The 20,937-nt window shown below is 45.5% G+C and overlaps 1 protein-coding gene across 3 annotated transcripts in view; it reads right to left on the bottom strand.

Annotated features, from left to right (window-relative positions):
* Positions 1-20,937, bottom strand: part of ppp2r3b (protein phosphatase 2, regulatory subunit B'', beta) — a 159,269-nt gene that overhangs the window by 81,034 nt on the left and 57,298 nt on the right. For all 3 annotated transcript variants that reach the window (XM_068033220.1, XM_068033223.1, XM_068033221.1), the window contains one exon: positions 6,048-6,233. In XM_068033220.1, the coding sequence (XP_067889321.1) occupies positions 6,048-6,233 (186 nt within the window). The remainder of the gene's footprint in view (positions 1-6,047; positions 6,234-20,937) is intronic.

Raw genomic sequence — 20,937 nt, 5'->3', positions numbered from 1 at the left:
ACATAACTGAAGTTCCTCAGCCCTGGAACCATTCTCAAAGATCTTTTCTGCACCCTTTCTAATGCCTTAACATCCTTCCGAAAGTGTGGTGCCCAGAATGGGAAACGATACGGAGACCAAACCAGTGTTTTGTACAGATTTATTGTAACTTCCTTGATCTTGTACTCTATGCCTCTATTTATAAAGCCCAGGATCCCCAATGCTTTATTAACTGCTTTCTCAACCTGCCCTGCCAACTTCAATAATTTGTGCATATATACTCCCAGGTCCCTCTGTTTCTGCACACACTTCAGAATTGCACCCTTTAGTTTATATTGCCTCTACTTGTTCTTCTGACCAAAATGAATCACTTCACACTTTTCGGCATTAAATTTCATCTGCCACTTGCCTGCCCTTTCCACCAGCCTGTAGAATTCCTCTTGAAGTTTACTACTTCTTTTTGAACAGCAGTAGCAGTGAGTGTGCGAGCCAGGGGGCAGCTGGGAAGGTACATTTCGCTATAAAGTACTTACCGAGCGATTCGGCAGCTTCGGCAGGGTGGGGGAAAAAAAACTGAAAAAGTGACATCACAGGAAAGCTGTGACCTGATTGGCTGGTAGGGAATTTGTACAGAATTTGAAAATAAAACTGATAAAAATTGATTAAAACACTAATTAACTAATTAATAAGTAGAGTAACTAAACCAGAGGAGGAGATTCCTGTATTTAGACAGCATTTAATACTTATTGTAGAAATCTAGCACTAGGGACCACATAGTGAAGTGTATCATAATTTAGTAAGGATTTAATAAGTATTTATTTATTTTATATCAATTAACTAATTAGTGATAGAAATGTCAGTTAGAGGGGTGAAGTGCTTCACCTGTGAGATGTGGGAAATCCGTGACACTTCCAGCGTTCCGGGCGACTACATCTGCAGGAAGTGTACCCAGTTGCAGCTCCTCACAGATCGCATGGATCGGTTGGAGCGGCAACTGGATGCACTTAGGAGCATGCAGGTGGCAGAAAGAGTCATAGACAGGAGTTTTAGAGAAGTGGTTACACCCAAAGTGCAGGCAGATAGATGGGTGACCGCTAGAAGGGGCAGGCAGTCAGTGCAGGAATCCCCTGTGGCTATCCCCCTCTCTAACAAGTATACCGTTTTGGATACTGTTGGGGGGGGGGTGGGGGGGGGGGGGGGGGGGAGGATGGCCTATCAGGGGAAAACAGCAGCAGCCAGAGCAGTGGCACCACGGTTGGCACTGTTGTTCAGCAGGGAGGGACAAAGCACAGAAGAGCAATAGTTATAGGGGACTCTATAGTCAGGGGCATAGATAGGCGCTTCTGTGGACGTGAAAGAGACTCCAGGAAGGTATGTTGCCTCCCTGGTGCCAGGGTCAAGGATGTCTCTGAACGGGCAGAGGGCATTCTGAAGGGGGAGGGTGACCAGCCAGAGGTTGTGGTACACATCGGTACCAATAACATAGGCAGGAAGAGTGATGAAGTCCTGCAGGGGGAGTTTAGGGAGTTAGGTAGTAAGTTAAAAAACAGGACCTCTAGGGTTGTAATCTCTGTGCAGATTACTCCCTGTGCCACGTGCCAGTGAGGCTAGAAATAGGAAGATAGTGCAGCTAAATATGTGGCTGAGCAGCTGGTGTAGAAGGGAGGGTTTCAGATATCTGGACTATTGAGCTCTCTTCAGGGACAGATGGGACCTGTACAAGGATGGGGTGCATCTAAACTGGAAGGGCACTAATATCCTGGCTGCAAGGTTTGCTAGCGTCACTCGGGAGGGTTTAAACTAGTGTGGCAGGGAGGTGGGAACCAGAGCAGTAGGACAGCTAGTGAAGTAAATGAGGAGGGCATAGTAAATAAGGCCAGTAGGACTAAGAGGAAGAGCAGGCAGGGAGATGTTGCTGAGCACAGCAGGACTGGTGGTCTGAAGTGCATTTGTTTCAATGCGAGAAGTATAACAGGTAAGGCAGATGAACTTAGAGCTTGGATTAGTACTTGGAAATATGATGCTGTTGCTATTACAGAGACTTGGTTGAGGGAAGGGCAGGATTGGCAGCTAAATGTTCCAGGCTTTAGAAGCTTCAGGCCGGATAGAGGGGGATGTAAAAGGGGTGGGGGAGTTGCATTACTGGTTAAGGAGAATATCACAGCTGTACTGCGGGAGGACACCTCAGAGGGGTCATGCAGCGAGGCAATATGGGTGGAGCTCAGGAATAGGAAGGGTGCAGTCACAATGTTGGGGGTTTACTACAGGCCTCCCAACAGCCAGCGGGAGGTAGAGGAGCAGATATGTAGACAGATTTTGGAAAGATGTAAAGGTAACAGGGTTGTAGTGGTGGGTGATTTTAACTTCACCAATATTGACTGGGACTCACTTAGTGCTAGGGGCTTGGATGGGGCAGAATTTGTGAGGAGCATCCAGGAGGGCTTCTTGAAACAATATGTAGATAGTCCAACTCGGGATGGGGCCATTCTGGACCTGGTATTGGGGAATGAGCCCGGCCAGGTGGTCGAAGTTTCAGTGGGGGAGCATTTCGGGAGCAGTGACCATAATTCCATAAGTTTTAAGGTACTTGTGGATAAGAATAAGAGTAGTCCTCGGGTGAAGGTGCTAAATTGGGGGAAGGCTAATTGTAACAATATTAGGCAGGAACTGAAGAATTTAGATTGGGGGAGCCTGTTTGAGGGTAAATCAACATCGGACATGTGGGAGTCTTTCAAACGTCAGCTGATTAGAATCCAGGACCAGCATGTTCCTGGGAGGAAGAAAGACAAGTTTGGCAAATTTTGGGAAGCTTGGATAACACGGGATATTGTGAGCCTCGTCAAAAAGAAAAAGGAAGCATTTGTAAGGGCTGGAAGGCTAGGAACAGATGAAGCACTTGAGGAATATAAAGACAGTAGGAAGGAACTTAAGCAAGGAGTTAGGAGGGCTAAAAGAGGTCATGAAAAGTCATTGGCAAACAGGATTAAGGAAAATCCCAAGGCTTTTTAAACATATATAAAGAGCAAGAGGGTAACCAGGGAAAGGGTTGGCCCACTCAAGGACAGAGATAGGAATCTATGCGTGGAGACAGAGGAAATGGGCGAGGTGCTAAATGAGTACTTTGCATTAGTATTCACCAAGGAGAAGGACTTGGTGGATGATGAGCCGAGGGAAGGGATTGCAGATAGTCTCAGTCATCTCATTATCAAAAAGGAGGTGGTGTTGGGTGTCTTGCAAAGCATTAAGGTAGATAAGTCCCCAGGGCCTGATGGGATCTACCCTAGAATACTGCGGGAGGCAAGGGAAGAAATTGCTGGGGCCTTGACAGAAATCTTTGCATCCTCATTGGCTACAGGTGAGGTCCCAGAGGACTGGAGAATAGCCAATGTTGTTCCTTTGTTTAAGAAGGGTGGCAAGGATAATCCAGGAAATTATAGGCCGGTGAGCCTTACGTCAGCGGTTGGGAAACTATTAGAGAGGATTCTTCGGGAAAGGATTTACTCCCATTTGGAAACAAACGAAATTAGTGAGAGACAGCATGGTTTTGTGAAGGGGAGGTCATGTCTTACTAATTTGATTGAGCTTTTTGAGGAAGTGACGAAGATGATTGATGAGGGAAGGGCGGTGGATGTTGTCTATATGGACTTTAGTAAAGCCTTTGACAAGGTCCCGCATGGCAGACTGGTGCAAAAGGTGAAGTCACACGGGATCAGAGGTGAGCTGGCAAGATGGATACAGAACTGGCTCTGTCATAGAAGACAGAGGGTAACAGTGGATGGGTATTTTTCTGAATGGAGGGATGTGACTAGTGTAGTTCCGCAGGGATCAGTGCTGGGACCTTTGCTCTTTGTAGTATATATAAATGATTTGGAGGAAAATGTAGCTGGTCTGATTAGTAAGTTTGCGGACAACACAAAGGTTGGTGGAGTTGCGGATAATGATGAGGATTGTCAGAGGATACAGCAGGATATAGATCGGTTGGAGACTTGGGCGGAGAAATGGCAGATGGAGTTTAATCCAGATAAATGTGAGGTAATGCATTTTGGAAGGTATAATGCAGGTGGGAGGTATACAGTAAATGGCAGAACCCTTCGGAGTATTGACAGGCAGAGAGATCTGGGCGTACAGGTCCACAGGTCACTGAAAGTGGCAACGCAAATGGATAAGGTAGTCAAGAAGGCATTTGGCATGCTTGCCTTCATCGGTCGGGGCATAGAGTATAAAAATTGGCAAGTCATGTTGCAGCTGTACAGAACCTTAGTTAGGCCACACTTAGAATATTGCGTGCAATTAGGGTCGCCACACTACCCGAAGGATGTAGAGGCTTTGGAGAGGGTACAGAGGAGGTTTACCAGGATGTTGCCTGGTCTGGAGGGCATTAGCTATGAGGAGAGATTGGAAAAACTCGGATTGTTTTCACTGCAACGACGGAGGTGGAGGGGCGACATGATAGAGGTTCACAAAGTTATGAGCGGCATGGACAGAGTGGATAGTCAGAAGCTTTTTCCCAGGCTGGAAGAGTTAGTTACTAGGGGACATGGGTTTAAGGTGCGAGGGGCAAAATTTAGAGGGGATGTGCGAGGCAAGTTTTTTTTTTTACACAGAGGGTGGTGAGTGCCTGGAACTTGCTGCCAGGGGAGGTGGTGGAAGCAGATACGATAGCGACGTTTAAGAGACATCTTGACAAATATATGAATAGGAAGGGAATAGAGGGATATGCGCCCCGGAAGTGCAGAAGGTGTTAGTTTCGGCAGGCATCAAGATCGACGCAGGCTTGGAGGGCCGAATTGCCTGTTCCTGTGCTGTACTGTTCTTTGTACTATGCTCCTCACAGTTCACAATACTTTCAAGTTTTGGGTCATCTGCAAATTTTGAAGTTGTGCCCTGCACACCCAAGTCTCGGTCATTCAATATAGCTCAAGAAAATAGATTTAAATAATTGCCAGAAGAATTAGAGGGGAGTGAAGAAGAAATTTTTTCACCCAGAGGGTAGTGGGGGTCTGGAAGTTACTGCCTGAAAGGGCGACGGTTTCCGCCTCTTTCATCGTAATTAAAATGCACTTCAAGTGCTGTAACCTACAAGGCTACAGACCAAGAGCTGGAAGGTGGAATTAGGCTGGATAGCTCTTTTCTGGCTAGCAAAGACACGACAGGCTAAGCAGCCCCCTGCTGTGACATAAATTTCTACAATTCTATGTGTAGGTGTCCTTACAAATCCAAGTTCACATCTACTCACTTTGATATGCAACAGAATGCAGCAAGAAATGAGCACTCATAGCAAAATTACTGCAATGGTCAAGACCTGTTCTAAGAAAATCTAGTACAGAATATAAAACAAGCACAATAATTTGACTCAGCTCAATGCAACAAACAAACTATCCAGACAACCAGATATCTGAATCTGCAAGCTGAGGAAGAAATCCAAACTGTAAATTCCTCATGAAATCTGCCCCAGATGAGATCATTTTTTCAAGTGATAAAAAGAGAAATACGATGACAACAATGGAGAAGTAGGCAAGGCTGGCACCATTAAAAAATCAAAGTAAACTGATTCACCTGTATTTAAAACAGTGGGACTTTCTCACAAAGCACTGACATTAAACAAATGATGCCTGGCCCTCAAACTAGCTCCTACCTCTCGCCAAGGACTTCGGGTGGGCAGCGCCCATCCAAAATCTGTCTGAACTCAAAGGTACCCCTATAGGTTTTCTGTAATAAAAATTATTACATGAATCATCATATGGGGGGGGAAATAGAAGTGGGGGGTGTAGGAGAAAAGAAAACTGAATAATTCCCTCTAATCCATAGCCCACAATCATCTTCAAATTGCACCAGTAACAAAATAAAACATTTTCCTTATATCAAACTGATATTAAAAACAATTATAATTGTGCTTTGACTTTCATAGGAAGCAATGCAACAGGGCTCCCTGAACATAATTAAGTTACTTATTTTTAAATATAATGAAGATGAAATTGGCTGATGATATTTAGTGGTTCACAGCTCAGAAGAAATATTCATGTTGAAATGGATAAATTACACAAGGAAACAAGTGAAAAAGTACTTACTTTTGCAATTATTCCCATGTCTTCCAGAGTTGCTCTTTCATTTTCAAATTGTGTGTAGGCATTTTCTATCCTAGCAATGACTGCATCTACACTGAGTGTTCGTTTTGGGCAACCTTGAGGGAAATAAAACTTTGGAATGCACTCACTCAGTGCTGGAGGCAAGAGGTTCTCTTTCTTTGCTTGGACCTGCAAAAAAAAAAATATTGGACATTTAGCTTAAAAGTATATGTAACAAGGCAAGGCATTCAGCCATAAACTTGCTATTTTCACAGACCATGAACATTTGAACTGAGAATGATAGGAACATAGAAAGTTTACGGCACAGAAAGAGGCCATTTGGCCCATCATGTCTGCGCTGGCCGAAAAGCTGTTGTAATTCTGCTGTTAAACACCATCCAGGTCCCTCACAATTTTGTACAATTCAATCAAATCTCCTTCAGCCTCCTCTGTTCCAAGGAAAACAACCCCAGCCTATCCAATCTTTCCTCATAGCTGCATTTTTTCCAGTCCCAGCAACATCTTCGTAAATCTCCTCTGTACCCTCTCTAGTGCAATTACATCCTTTCTGTAATGAGGTGACCAGAACTGCACACAGTACTCAATTTGTGGTCTAGCCAATGATTTATACAGTTCCAGCATAAGCTCCCTGTTCTTATATTCTATACCTCAGCTAATAGTGGAAAGTATTCCATATGCCTTCTTAACCATCTTATCGACCTGTCCTGCTACCTTCATGGATCTGTTGACATTCACTGCAAGGTCCCTCACTTCCTCTACATCTCTCAGTATTCGCCCACTAATCATTTATTCCTTTGCCTTGTCTAACCTCCCCAAATACATCAACTCACACTTCTCCAGGCTGAATTCCATTTGCCACTTTTCTGCCCATCTGACCAGTCCATTGCTATCTTCCTGCAGTCTACAGTTATCCTCCTTGCTATCTACCACAGGGCCAATTTTTGTGTCATCTGCAAACCTCTTGATCATGCCCCCTACATTTACATCCAAATCGTTAATATATAGCGCAAAAAGCAGGGGACCTAGTACTGAGCCCTGTGGAATGCCACTGGAAACAACCTTCCAGTCGCAAAAACACCCGTCAACAATTACCCTTTGTTTCCTGCCACTGAGCAAATTTTGTATCCAGCTTGCTGCATTTCCCTGGATCCCATGGGCTTTTATCTTTTTAACCAGTCTACCATGTGGGACCTTGTCAAAAACATTGCTAACATCCAAGTAGACCACATCAATCCTCCTTGTAACTTCTTCAAAAAATTCAATCAAGTTAGACAAGATCTTCCCTTAACAAATCCATGCTGACTATCCTTCATTAATCCGTGCCCTTCCAAGTGACCGTTTATCCTGTTTCTCAGAACGGATTCCAATAATATGCCCACTACTGAGGTTAGACTGAAGGCCTGTAACTTTTTTGGTCTATCCCTTGTTCCCTTTTTAAACAAAAGGTACAACGTTCGCATCCTCCAATCCTCTGACACCACAACTGTATCCAGTGAGAACTGGAAAATGATGGTCAGATCCTCTGCTTTTTCCTCCCTGGCTTCTTTTAACAGCCGAGGATACATTTCATCCGGCCCTGGTGATTTATCCAATTTCAAGGATGCTAATCCCATTAATACTTCCTCTCTCCCTATGTTTATCACATCGAATACTTCCTCCTCCTTAACTACAATATCTGCATCATCTCTCTGTTTTGTGGACAAACACAAAGTATTCAGTAAGAACCATACCATCATCTTCTGCCCCTACACATAGGTTACCTTTTTGCTCTTTTATGAGCCCTACTCTTTCCTTAGTTATCCTCTTACACTTAATGTATTGATAAAACATATTTGGGTTCACCTTGATTTTGCTTGCCAACATTCTTTCATGCCCTCTCTTTGCTTTCCCAATTTCCTTTTTGATTTCACCCCTCCGCTTTCTATACTCCTCTCGGCTTTCTGTAGTATTGAGTTCTCGGTGTCGGACATAAGCTTTCCTTTTCTGTCTTATTTTACCCTTAAGCTCCTTGACATCTAGGGATTTGGCTGTCCCACCCTTTTTCTTTGTGGGTACATGTTTACCCTGAACCTCTCGAATCTCCTTAGCTTTCATTGCAGCAGCTTATTCGGGAGCAGAGAGTGCGAGCGAGTGATCAGCTGGGAAGGTCAGTTTCAAAGTAAACTTAATTTCCTTTTGTTTTCGGCGGAGACCAGGGGGCTGCTGGGTAAGTGAAACCCTATATATTTGGGCCGTTTCTGAACCCGAGACACTACACGGGTAGTGGCTCCCACCCGCCCTCCTCCTCTAACCAAAAAAAAAAGGACTCGGATGTGTGTCGATAAGGTCAGGCTTTTTCTATTTCTCTTTTTTTTTTATTTTATCGTGTGATTGGTAAAAACTTTTCGTTCCTTTTTCATTTAACTAAGTTAAGCTTAAGATTAGAAATGGCAGGAGATCTCAGACCCGTGTCATGCTCCTCTTGCTCAATGTGGGAGCTCAGGGACACGGCTGATGTCCCTGACTCCTTCACGTGCAGGAAGTGTGTCCAGCTGCAGCTCTTGTTAGACCGCATGATGGCTCTGGAGCTGCGGATGGACTCACTTTGGAGCATGCGTGATGCTGAGGAGGTCGTGGATAGCACGTTTAGCGAATTGGTCACACCGCAGATTAGGATTGCTGAGGGAGAAAGGGAATGGGTGACCAAAAGGCAGAGAAAGAGCAGGAAGGCAGCTGAGGAGTCCCTTGCGGTCATCTCCCTCCAAAACAAGTATACCATTTTGGGAATTTTGAATTTTTTGAAGAAGTTACAAGGAGGATTGTTGAGGGAGATGGTTCACCAGGGGAAGGCAGCAGTAGCCAGGTTCATGGCACCGTGGCTGGCTCTGCTGTTCGGAAGGGCAGGAGAAAGAGTGGAAGGGCTATAGTCATCGGGGATTCGATTGTAAGGGGAGTAGATAGGCGGTTCTGTGGTCGAAAACGAGACTCCCGAATGGTATGTTGCCTCCCAGGTGCACGGGTCAGGGATGTCTCAGATCGGCTGCAGAATATTCTGAAGGGGGAGGGTGAACAGCCAGTTGTCATTGTGCACATAGGCACCAATGATATAGGTAAAAAACGGGATGAGGTCCTACAAGCAGAATTTAGGGAGTTAGGAGCCAAGTTAAAAAGTAGGACCTCAGAGGTAGTAATCTCAGGATTGCTACCAGTGCCACGTGATAGTCAGAGTAGAAATGAAAGAATAGTCAGGATGAATGCGTGGCTTGAGGGATGGTGCAGGAAGGAGGGGTTCAGATATCTGGGACATTGGGACCGGTTCTGGGGGAGGTGGGACTATTACAAATTGGACGGTTTACACCTGGGCCGGACTGGAACCAATGTCCTTGGGAGTGCTTTTGCTAACGCTGTTGGGGAGGGTTTAAACTAATGTGGCAGGGTGATAGGAACCAAATGAGGAGGTCAGTGGACAGTAAGGAGGTAGTAACGAAAGCCTGTAAGGAACTAGATAATGAAGTCAGCGTGACTAAGGGGAAGAGTAGGCAGGGAGCAGATGATGAACGCAAAGGGAGTGGTGGTCTGAGGTGCATTTGTTTTAATGCAAGAAGTGTAGTAGGTAAGGCAGATGAACTTAGGGCTTGGATTAGTACCTGGGAGTATGATGTTATTGCTATTACTGAGACTTGGTTGAGGGAAGGGCATGATTGGCAACTAAATATCCCAGGATATCGATGCTTCAGGCGGGATAGAGAGGGAGGTAAAAGGGGTGGAGGTGTCGCATTACTGGTCAAAGAGGATATCACAGCTGTGCTGATGGAGGGCACTATGGAGGACTCGAGCAGTGAGGCAATATGGGCAGAACTCAAATAGGAAGGGTGTGGTAACAATGTTGGGGCTGTTCTACAGGCAGTGAGCATGAGATAGAGGTACAAATATGTAAACAGATTATGGAAAGATGTAGGAGCAACAGGGTGGTGGTGATGGGAGATTTTAATTTTCCCAACATTGACTGGGATTCACTTAGTGTTAGAGGTCTAGATGGAGCAGAATTTGTCAGGAGTATCCAGGAGGGTTTTCTAGAGCAGTATGTAAATAGTCCAACTCGGGAAGGGGCCATACTGGACCTGGTGTTGGGGAATGAGCCCGGCCAGGTGGCTGAAGTTTCAGTAGGGGACTACTTTGGGAATAGTGATCACAATTCCGTAAGCTTTAAAATACTCATGGACAAAGACGAGAGTGATCCTAAAGGAAGAGTGCTAAATTGGGGGAAGGCCAACTATACCAAAATTCGGCAGGAGCTGGGGAATGTAGATTGGGTGCAGCTGTTTGAAGGTAAATCCACATGTGATACATGGGAGGCTTTTAAAGAGAGGTTGATTAGCGTGCAGGAGAGACATGTTCCTGTGAAAATGAGGGATAGAAATGGCAAGATTAGGGAACCATGGATGACAGGTGAAATTGTGAGAATAGCTAAGAGGAAAAAGGAAGCATACATAAGGTCTAGGCGGCTGAAGAAAGACGAAGCTTTGAAAGAATATCAGGAATGTAGGACCAATCTGAAACGAGGAATTAAGAGGGCTAAAAGGGGTCATGAAATATCTTTAGCAAACAGGGTTAAGGAAAATCCCAAAGCCTTTTATTCATATATAAGGAGCAAGAGGGTAACTAGAGAAAGGATTGGCCCAATCAAGGACAAAGGAGGAAAGTTATGCGTGGAGTCAGAGAAAATGGGTGAGATTCTAAACGAGTACTTTGCATCGGTATTCACAGAGGAGAGGGACATGAAGGATGTTGAGGTTAGGAACAGATGTTTGATTACTCTAGGTCAAGTCGGCATAAGGAGGGAGGAAGTGTTGGGTATTCTAAAAGGCATTAAGGTGGACAAGTCCCCAGGTCCGGATGGGATCTATCCCAGGTTACTGAGGGAAGCGAGAGAGGAAATAGCTGGGGCCTTAACAGATATCTTTGCAGCATCCTTAAACACGGGTGAGGTCCCGGAGGACTGGAGAATTGCTAATGTTGTCCCCTTGTTTAAGAAGGGTAGCAGGGATAATCCAGGTAATTATAGACCGGTGAGCCTGACGTCAGTGGTAGGGAAGCTGCTGGAGAAGTTACTGAGGGATAGGATCTATTCCCATTTGGAAGAAAATGGGCTTATCAGTGATAGGCAACATGGTTTTGTGCAGGGAAGGTCATGTCTTACCAACTTAATAGAATTCTTTGAGGAAGTGACAAAGTTGATTGATGAGGGAAGGGCTGTAGATGTCATATACATGGACTTCAGTAAGGCATTTGATAAGGTTCCCCATGGTAGGCTGATGGAGAAAGTGAAGTCGCACGGGGCCCAGGGTGTACTAGCCAGATGGATAAAGAACTGGCTGGGCAACAGGAGACAGAGAGTAGCAGTGGAAGGGAGTTTCTCAAAATGAAGACGTGTGACCAGTGGTGTTCCACAGGGATCCATGGTGGGACCACTGTTGTTTGTGATATACATAAATGATTTGGAGGAAAGTATAGGTGGTCTGATTAGCAAGTTTGCAGATGACACTAAGATTGGTGGAGTAGCAGATAGTGAAGGGGACTGTCAGAGAATACAGCAGAATATAGATAGACTGGAGAGTTGGGCAGAGAAATGGCAGATGGAGTTCAATCAGGGCAAATGCGAGGTGATGCATTTTGGAAGATCCAATTCTAGAGTGAACTATACAGTAAATGGAAAAGTCCTGGGGAAAATTGATGTACAGAGAGATTTGGGTGTTCAGGTCCATTGTTCCCTGAAGGTGGCAACGCAGGTCAATAGAGTGGTCAAGAAGGCATACGGCATGCTTTCCTTCATCGGACAGGGTATTGAGTACAAGAGTTGGCATCTCATGTTACAGTTGTATAAGACTTTGGTTCGGCCACATTTGGAATACTGCGTGCAGTTCTGGTCGCCACATTACCAAAAGGATGTGGATGCTTTGGAGAGGGTGCAGAGGAGGTTCACCAGGATGTTGCCTGGTATGGAGGGCGCTAGCTATGAAGAGAGGTTGAGTAGATTAGGATTATTTTCATTAGAAAGACGGAGGTTGAGGGGGGACCTGATTGAGGTGTACAAAATCATGAGAGGTATAGACAGGTTGGATAGCAAGAAGCTTTTTCCCCCAGAGTGGGAGATTCAATTACTGGGGGTCATGAGTTCAAAGTGAAAGGGGAAAAGTTTAGGGGGGATATGCGTGGAAAGTTCTTTACGCAGAGGGTGGTGGGTGCCTGGAACGCGTTGCCAGCGGAGGTGGTAGACGTGGGCACGATAGCGTCTTTTAAGATGTATCTAGACAGATACATGAATGGGCAAGAAGTAAAGAGATACAGACCCTTAGAAAATAGGCGTTATGTTTAGATAGAGGATCTGGATCGGCGCAGGCTTGGAGGGCCGAAGGGCCTGTTCCTGTGCTGTAATTTTCTTTGTTCTCCCCTTTGAATGCCTCCCACTGCTCTGACACAGATTTACCTTCAAATAGCTGTCTCCAGTCCACTTTTGCTAAATCACTCTTCAGCTTAGTAAAATTGGTCTTGCCCCAATGGAGAACTCCAACTCCTGTTCTATCTTTGTCCTTTTCCATAATTGTGTCAAAACTGACTGAATTATGTTCACTCCCACCAAAATGCTCTCCCACTGTTACTCCTTCCATCTGTCCAGCTTCATTTCCTAAAACTAAGTCCAAAACTGTGTACTCTTTTGTTGGATTTGCCACATACTGGCCAAAAAGGTTTTCCTGAATGCACCTCAAGAATTCTGCTCCATCAATTCCTTTCACACTAAAACTATCCCAGTTAATATTGGGATAGTTAAAATCCCCTATTACTGCCCTATTGTTTTTGCACTTCTCAGAGATTTGCCTACATGTTTGCTCTTCTATCTCCCTCTGGCTGTTTGGGGTTTATAGTATGCTTCCAGCAGTGCGACTGCCCCTTTTTAGTTCCTTAGCTCAATCCACATGGCTTCATTTGATGATCCTTCTAACATATAATTTCTCCTCAGAGCTGTAATTGATTCTTTGACCAAAATTGCCATGCCTCCTCCCCTTTATCCCCCTCTCTATCATGCCTGAAAACCCTGTAACCAGGAACGTTGAGCTGCCATTCCTGTCCCTCCTTAAGCCATGTTTCTGTGATAACTATTGTTACAACCAGGTGAGAAAGAGGTCTAGGGTTTCCTTTCAGCCTTCACCTGGTCTTACTGCAACAGGGTTTAATTTTAAACACACTGTGATTTTAGCTCCCCCTTGGTGAATCCTTGTTCATCGCTTTCCAATTATAAGGCAAAGAAACCAGCACAAACAAGCTTTCTTAGGTTTAAAGAAGAAAAGTTGAAATTTATTAAACTTAAACTCCAATTCGGTTAACGACTATGGATACACGACGCTCTCCATGCTAGCGTGTATACTCGATACCCACATGCAGATAAGGATAGAAAGAGAAGAAAAATAAAAAAGTGGAAAAGTTTGAGGCAATCTCTGAAGAGGATTTTCTGTTACTGTGCTTCGAGCTCGCTGTAGAGTCCTTGATTGTCGGTAGATCTTGCTTTTCGTTGGGGCCCAGTATTCTTCTTAAACCTTGTTTGCTGTAGGAGACTTTTCTCTCTTGGGGTTCATGCGTCTTCAGTGGATTCAGAGGCTTGTGCGAAAGAGATGAGAGCGGACAGACAGGAGAGAATATCTGCTTCAGTCCAGGAGCATTCTGCTTTCTGCAGGCTCTCAGTTCAAACTGTACAATTCAGAAACACCCAGGTTGCCAAGCAGGTTAGTCATGTGACTAACTGGTCTGACCATGTCTTGGCTCTATGTATTGCATCATCTTAGCAGGGAATGGAATGTGTTTCCCTGTCTTCAATGTCAGTTAGTATGTAAATATTTTTTCCCAGCCAAGGTCTGGCAGTCCTTGTAACAGGCCTTCTCTTCTTCCCAGCAACAATTTGAAATTTAATGACCATGTGGCAAAATTAATATGCCTCATTCTTGGCAGGTGGGAGCCTGCATGACACTATCATAGTGCCATCTGTGCCCTCAGTTCGCCTGCTTTATTTGCTATACTCCTTGCATTGAATATATACCCTTGAGCACTGGAAAACCCTTTTTTCATTATTTTCTAACCTTTGTTTCCTCTGCCTTCCAGACTCATCCACTAATTTTCTACCTTCCATTTTCATTTCTGATTTTGTCCCAACTGAATCTACCCTCAAGTCCCCATCCCGCTGCCAAACTAGTTTAAACCCTCCCAAACAGCACTAGCAAAACATCCTGCAAGGAACTCAGTCCCGGCCCTGTTCAGGTGCAACCCATCCAGCCTGTACAGGTCCCATCTCCCACAGAGACAGTCCCAATGTCCCAAGAATCCATCCCTCCTGCACCAACTTTCCAGCCACGATTTCACCTGTCTTATCCTCCCATTTCTGTTCTCACTTGCGCATGATACTGGGTGTAATCCGAAGATTAGTGTAAGTTTTGAGGTCCTGCTTGCTAATTTCCTATCTTGCTCCCTAAATTCTGACTGCAGGGCCAAATCCCTCTTTGTCTACGTCACTGGTTCCAATGTGGACCACGACCGCTGGCTGTTCACCCTCCCCGCTCAGGATGCTCTGCAGCGGCTCAGTGGCATCCCTGACCCTGGCACCAGGGAGGAAACACACCCCGCTGACACCCGCCTGTGGCCACAATAATGCCTGTCTGTTCCCCTGACTATCGGATCACCTATCAATATGGTTCTTCCAGTCTTCTGTAGTGGATTGCATCCTACCATATAATCTCCTGAGGAAAGATTCTGCTTAAGTACTCCCTAATGCTCACAAGTATTGGTTCAACATAGTTACATTCGCAGGGTCTGAAATTTGTGGGTTCAAGTCCCACTCCAGAAACATGAGCATAATCATAATCAATTTGGCTAATGATCCACTTCAATGCCTTTTTCCCACACTATCCCCATATCCCCTTATGTCATTTGTATTTAGAAATCTGTCAATATCGGCTTACACATACTCAATGACTGAGCTTCCATAACCCTCTGGGGTACAGAATTCCAAAGATTTACAACCCTCTGAGTAACCCTTCACAACCCTCTGATCTACCTGGAGACGAGAGAGGAAGACCCAGAAAAAAATGCTACTCCTCTCTGTGAAGGAAGCCTGCACCTCAAGAAGAAACCCCTGTATGTCAGAGATAGCAGATTCCTATTACCACCTGTCTCTGAAGAATCTCTGCATCAAGTGTGGTTCCTGTTGCCTTGTGTATTTTAAAAAATCCAGAAATCTGAAGACGACTTCAACTGCTAGACTGCTGCTTTAAGACCCAAGTAGACCTGTTGCTACAACTCTGGTGAAAGACCTATGTGAAACCTGCTGCAGTTGAATTGCCTTGAACGTCTACCCATCAAAGACTGTTCATCAACCTCGCCTGGAGAGATTTAGAGTGGCGTCTGACTATTCGACTCTGGTACACCTAACCAAACCGTAGGATTTCCTACCAGAATGTGACAAATAATTTTATTATTCCATCTATTCCCATGAAACAACTGTAAACTCAAAATCCTTTTTCCACAGTTAATCGGTTTCTTTTTGAACGTATGTGTGCGTGCATGAGGGCTAGGGAAATAAGGAGCTTTTTGTATACAGATTTATCTCATTGTTAATAAACTAAGTCTCAACCAATAAACAGTTAATTTTGTTGTTGATTAAAGAAACCTGGTTGGTCTGCTTTATTCTGGGGGACAAATAGAATATGGAATTGGCTGTTCTTCGGTAGGTGGAAACATTTATCGATATAAGTAAATGGCGGTGGCGTAGTAGTATGAGTAGGCGGTGGCGTAGTGGTATTATCACTGGATTAGTAACCCAGAGACCCAGGGTATTTCTCTGGGGACATGGGTTCGAATCCCACCACAGCAGAAGGTGGAATTTAAATTTAAAAAATAAATCTGGAATTAAAAGCTAGTCTAATGATGGCCATGAAACCATTGCCGATTGTTGTAAAAACCCATCTGGTTCACTAATGTCCTTTAGGGAAGGAAATCTGCTGTCCTTACCTGGTCTGGCCTACATGTGACTCCAGACCCACAGCAATGTGGTTAACTCTTACATGCCCTCTGAAATGGCCTAGCAAGCCACTCAGTTGTACCTAACCGCTACGAAGTTAATAAAAAGGAATGAAACCGGACGGACCACCCGGCATCGACCTAGGCACCAGAAACAACAACGGCAAACCCTGTCGACCCTGCAAAGTCCTCCTTACTAACATCTGGGGGCTTGTGCCAAAGTTGGGAGAGCTGTCCCACAAACTAGTCAAGCAACAGCCTGACATAGTCATACTCACGGAATCATACCTTACAGACAATGTCCCAGACACTGCCATCACTATCCCAGCAGAGGTGGTGACACAGTGGTATACAGTAGGGAGGGAGTTGCCCTGGGAGTCCTCAACATCGACTCTGGACCCCATGAAGTCTCATGGCATCAGGTCAAACATGGGCAAGGTAACCTCCTACTGATTACCACCTACTGCCCTCCCTCAGCTGATGACTCAGTATTCCACCATGTTGAACACCACTTGGAGGAAGCACAAGGGTGGCAAGGGGACAAAATGTACTCTGGGTGGGGGAATTCAAAGTCCATCACCAAGAGTGTCTCGGTAGCACCACTACTGACCGAGCTGGCAGAGTCCTAAAGGACATAGCTGCTAAACTGGGTCTGCGGCAGGTGGTGGGGGAACTAACAAGAGGGGAAAACATACTTGACCTCGTCCTCACCAATCTGCCTGCTGCAGATGCTTCTGCCCATGACTGTATTGGTAGGAGTGACCACCGCACAGTCCTTGTGGAGACAAAGTCCCACCTTCACATTGAGGATACCGTCCATCGTGTTGTGTGGCACTATCACTGTGCTAAATGGGATAGATTTTGAACAGATCTAGCAATGCAAAACTGGGCATCCATGAGGCGCTGTGGGCCAACAGCAGCAGCAGAATTGTACTCAACCACAATCTGTAACCTCATGACCCACTCTACCATTACCATCAAGCCGGGAGACCAACCCTGGTTCAATGAAGAGTGCAGGAGGGTATGCCAGGAGCAGCACCAGGCATACCTCAAAATGAGGTGTCAACCTGGTGAAGCTACAACACAGGACTATCTGTGTGCCAAACGGCATAAGCAGCATGCAATAGACAGAGCTAAGTGATCCCATAACCAACGGATCAGATCTAAGCTCTGCAGTCCTGCCACATCCAGCCGTGAATGGTGGACAATTAAACAACTAACTGGAGGAGGTGGCTCCACAAATATCCCCATCCTCAATGATGGGGGAGCCCAGCACATCAGTGCGAAAGATAAGGCTGAAGCATTTGCAACAATCTTCAGCCAGAAGTGCCGAGTTGATGATCCATCTCAGCTTCCTCCTGAAGACCCCAGCATTACAGATGCCAGACTTCAGCCAATTCGATTCACTCCGCGTGATGCCAAGAAACGACTGAAGGCACTGGATACTGCAAAAGCTACGGGCCCTGACAATATTCCGGCAATGACCTATGCTCCAGAACTTGCCGCGTCCCTAGCCAAGCTTTTCCAGTACAGCTACAACACTGGCATCTACCCTGCAATGTGGAAAATTGCCCAGGTATGTCCTGTACACAAAAAGCAGGACAAGTCCAACCCAGCCAATTACCGCCCCATCAGCCTACTCTCTATCAGTAAAGTGCGTCATCAACAGTGCCATCAAGCGGCACTTGCTTAGCAATAACCTGCTCAGTGACGCTCAGTTTGGGTTCCGCCAGGGCCACATAGCTCCTGACCTCATTACAGCCTTGGTTCAAACATGGACAAAAGAGCTGAACTCAAGAGGTAAGGTGAGAGTGACTGCCCTTGACATCAAGGCAGCATTTAACAGAGTATGGCATCAAGGAGCCCTAGCAAAACTGAGGTCAATGGAAATCAGGGGGAAAACCCTCCACTGGCTGGAGTCATACCTAGCGCAAAGAAAGATGGTTGTGGTTGTTGGAGGTCAATCATCTGAGCTCCAGGACATCACTGCAGGAGTTACTCAGGGTAGTGTCTTAGGCCCAACCATCTTCAGCTGCTTCATCAATGACCTACCATCAATCATAAGGTCAGAAGTGGGGATGTTCGCTGATGATTGCACAATGTTCAGCACCATTCGTGACTCCTCAGATACTGAAGCAGTCCGTGTAGAAATGCAGCAAGTCCTGGACAATATCCAGGCTTGGGCTGATACGTGGCAAGTAACATTCGCGCCACACAAGTGCCGGGCAACGACCATCTCCAACAAGAGAGAATCTAACCATCTCCCCTTGACATTCAATGGCATTACCATCGCTGAATCCCCCACTTTCAACATCCTGGGGGTTACCATTGACCAGAAACTGAACTGGAGTAGCCATATAAATACCGTGGCTACAAGAGCAGGTAAAAGGCTAGGAATCCTGAGGCGAGTAACTCACCTCCTGACTCCCCAAAGCCTGTCCACCATCTACAAGGAACAAGTCAGGAGTGTGATGGAATACTCTCCACTTGCCTGGATGGGTGCAGCTCCAACAACACTCAAGAAGCTCGACACTATCCAGGACAAAGCAGCCTGCTTGATTGGCACTCCATCCACAAACATTCACTCCCTCCACCATCGACGCACAGTGGCAGCAGTGTGTACCATCTACAAGATGCACTGCAGCAACGCACCAAGGCTCCTTAGACAGCACCTTCCAAACCCACGACCTCTACCAACTAGAAGGACAACGGCAGCAAATACATGGGAACATCACCATCTGCAAGTTCCCTTCCAAGTCACACACCATCCTGACTTGGAACTATATCGCCGTTCCTTCACTGTGGCTGGGTCAAAATCCTGCAACTCCCTTCCTAACAGCACTGTGGGTATACCTACCCCAAATGGACTGCAGCGGTTCAAAGAAGGCAGCTCACCACCACCTTCTCAAGGGCAATTAGGGATGGGCAATAAATGCTGGCCTGGCGAGCATTGCCCACATCCCATGAATTAATAAAAAAATATTCTGTGACCCGTGGAGAACTGGGACTGAATTAACAGTGCTGACTGAGGAGGAGCAATAACACTCAAAAATCCTGGTGTTGGCTTATACTGACAATTATATCTGCACTTAAGGGGAGTCGTTATGCCAAATTCAATTCAGTGCTCAGATTTAGAGATTTACAGAGATGGAGGTCAAATTTTGACCTGACTCCAGTCTCCTTGCTACTATACATATGGTTTCTCCCACTTTCTTACAAAGACACAACCCATTCTGTGGCTGAAGCAGGCAGGCAAGCTCCATTTAATCTATTGCAAAAGATATTGGAATCGGCTACTTCCACATACTACATTCAAGTAGCTTTCTGGTCATTGGAAATTCAATACTAAGTTCCGATATATGGATTTACTATCATCTTTCAAACTGTGCAGAATATAGTCAGCCACTTCAATAAGGTCAATCTGAAGTGGAGATGGGCTCAAAAGACAAAAAGACTGAACAGCAAATGTAGACGTACAAGACGTAATAGGCACATCACCAACCACCCCTTGGCAAAACACTGCATGGTCCAAAAATCCTCTGCATAAAGATATTTCTCCTAGCCTTTCTCCACATTCTTTTGGTCCCTTGTCACTGCCTCCCCAAGGGACGAGTATAAGGATACATAAACAATTAGTTACCTATAATAGGATGCCCAAAGTTTCACAGTATGCTTAAGCAAAGATACTCTTGTGCCCTATATCCCTATTTATAAAAGCCAATTGTTTCCCATAACCGCATTTTCATGTAGTAATATTTTGATTTTTTTTCTAGAAGTTTTTTTTCTTAATGCTAACTATCCCATTGAAGCTTTGAGTAGATGCAAATATCCAAGTATGGTTTTATGATGACTTACTTTTCAAGTTTTGCATTTGCAGAACTAAGGAGCAAAAGAAGAGCTCGGGAGCACAAATAAAGAAACTCCTTTTCCTGGAACTGAACCGCTACTGCAAAAACAAGTATTTCATGGTACGAAACTAGGAAGTTTGATTTCTCTCTTATAAAACTGGCTTCACCTCCCCAAAAATTAGAGATAGCTGCAGGAAAATGCAAGATTTGGTACTCTAAAACACCATCCCTATTGTTGGTTTTGTGGAAAATGATCAAGGATAGAAAAAGGAATTTGGGGAACATGACCAACTTAAATTTATATATCTTTATGTTGTAAAATGTCTCAAGTTACTTTCACAGGAACACAAGACAAAAATTGGCATGGAGCCAAAGAAAGAGATATTACAAGTGACTAAAGAGTTAAGTTTTAAAGAATTGAGATTGAATTTTCCTGGCAGAGGGTCCGTCACAACCCAATTTTGTCGGGGGCAGGATAGGCCGAAGACGGCCTTCCTGCCCAGAGTGCCAATTAAGGGCATCAATTGGCCTATTAACGACCACTTACGGGCCTCTTCCTGCTGCTGTTGGGAGTTAACCAGCGGCGAGGGGGCCTCTGCCATGTGGGGAAGTCACCCAGTAATATGAGACTGGCTCCCGACAACCTTGGAGGTGGGGGGTGGGGGCAGGCCTTCCTCTGCAGGCAATCTGTGGTTTACTATTGCCCACTGACGGCCCCTGCCAGGAAAACCTCCATTTCCCTGAACCACCCACTCCCTACACTAAACACCCTGCTTCCCCTGCCACTCGCCCCCACTCACATTAGATCTCGGGCTCCAGCACTGGGCCTTGATCCCAGGCCTCCTGCAGTACCGGCAGTGGCCACTGCTCCCAATAGCACTGCCGATACTGATGAGCTGCCGGCCCTGTGATTGGCAGGATCCCCGTCTAAGTGGACAGGGACCCCAGCGCCAGGCTGCTAATTTGCTTGACGTGATAGAATC

This window comes from Heterodontus francisci, chromosome 6 (assembly GCF_036365525.1).
Source record: "Heterodontus francisci isolate sHetFra1 chromosome 6, sHetFra1.hap1, whole genome shotgun sequence".
In the NCBI taxonomy this organism is placed as follows: domain Eukaryota; kingdom Metazoa; phylum Chordata; class Chondrichthyes; order Heterodontiformes; family Heterodontidae; genus Heterodontus; species Heterodontus francisci.
The sequence above is the reverse complement of the archived record's forward strand: the minus strand, read 5'-3'. Positions and strand labels throughout refer to the sequence as shown.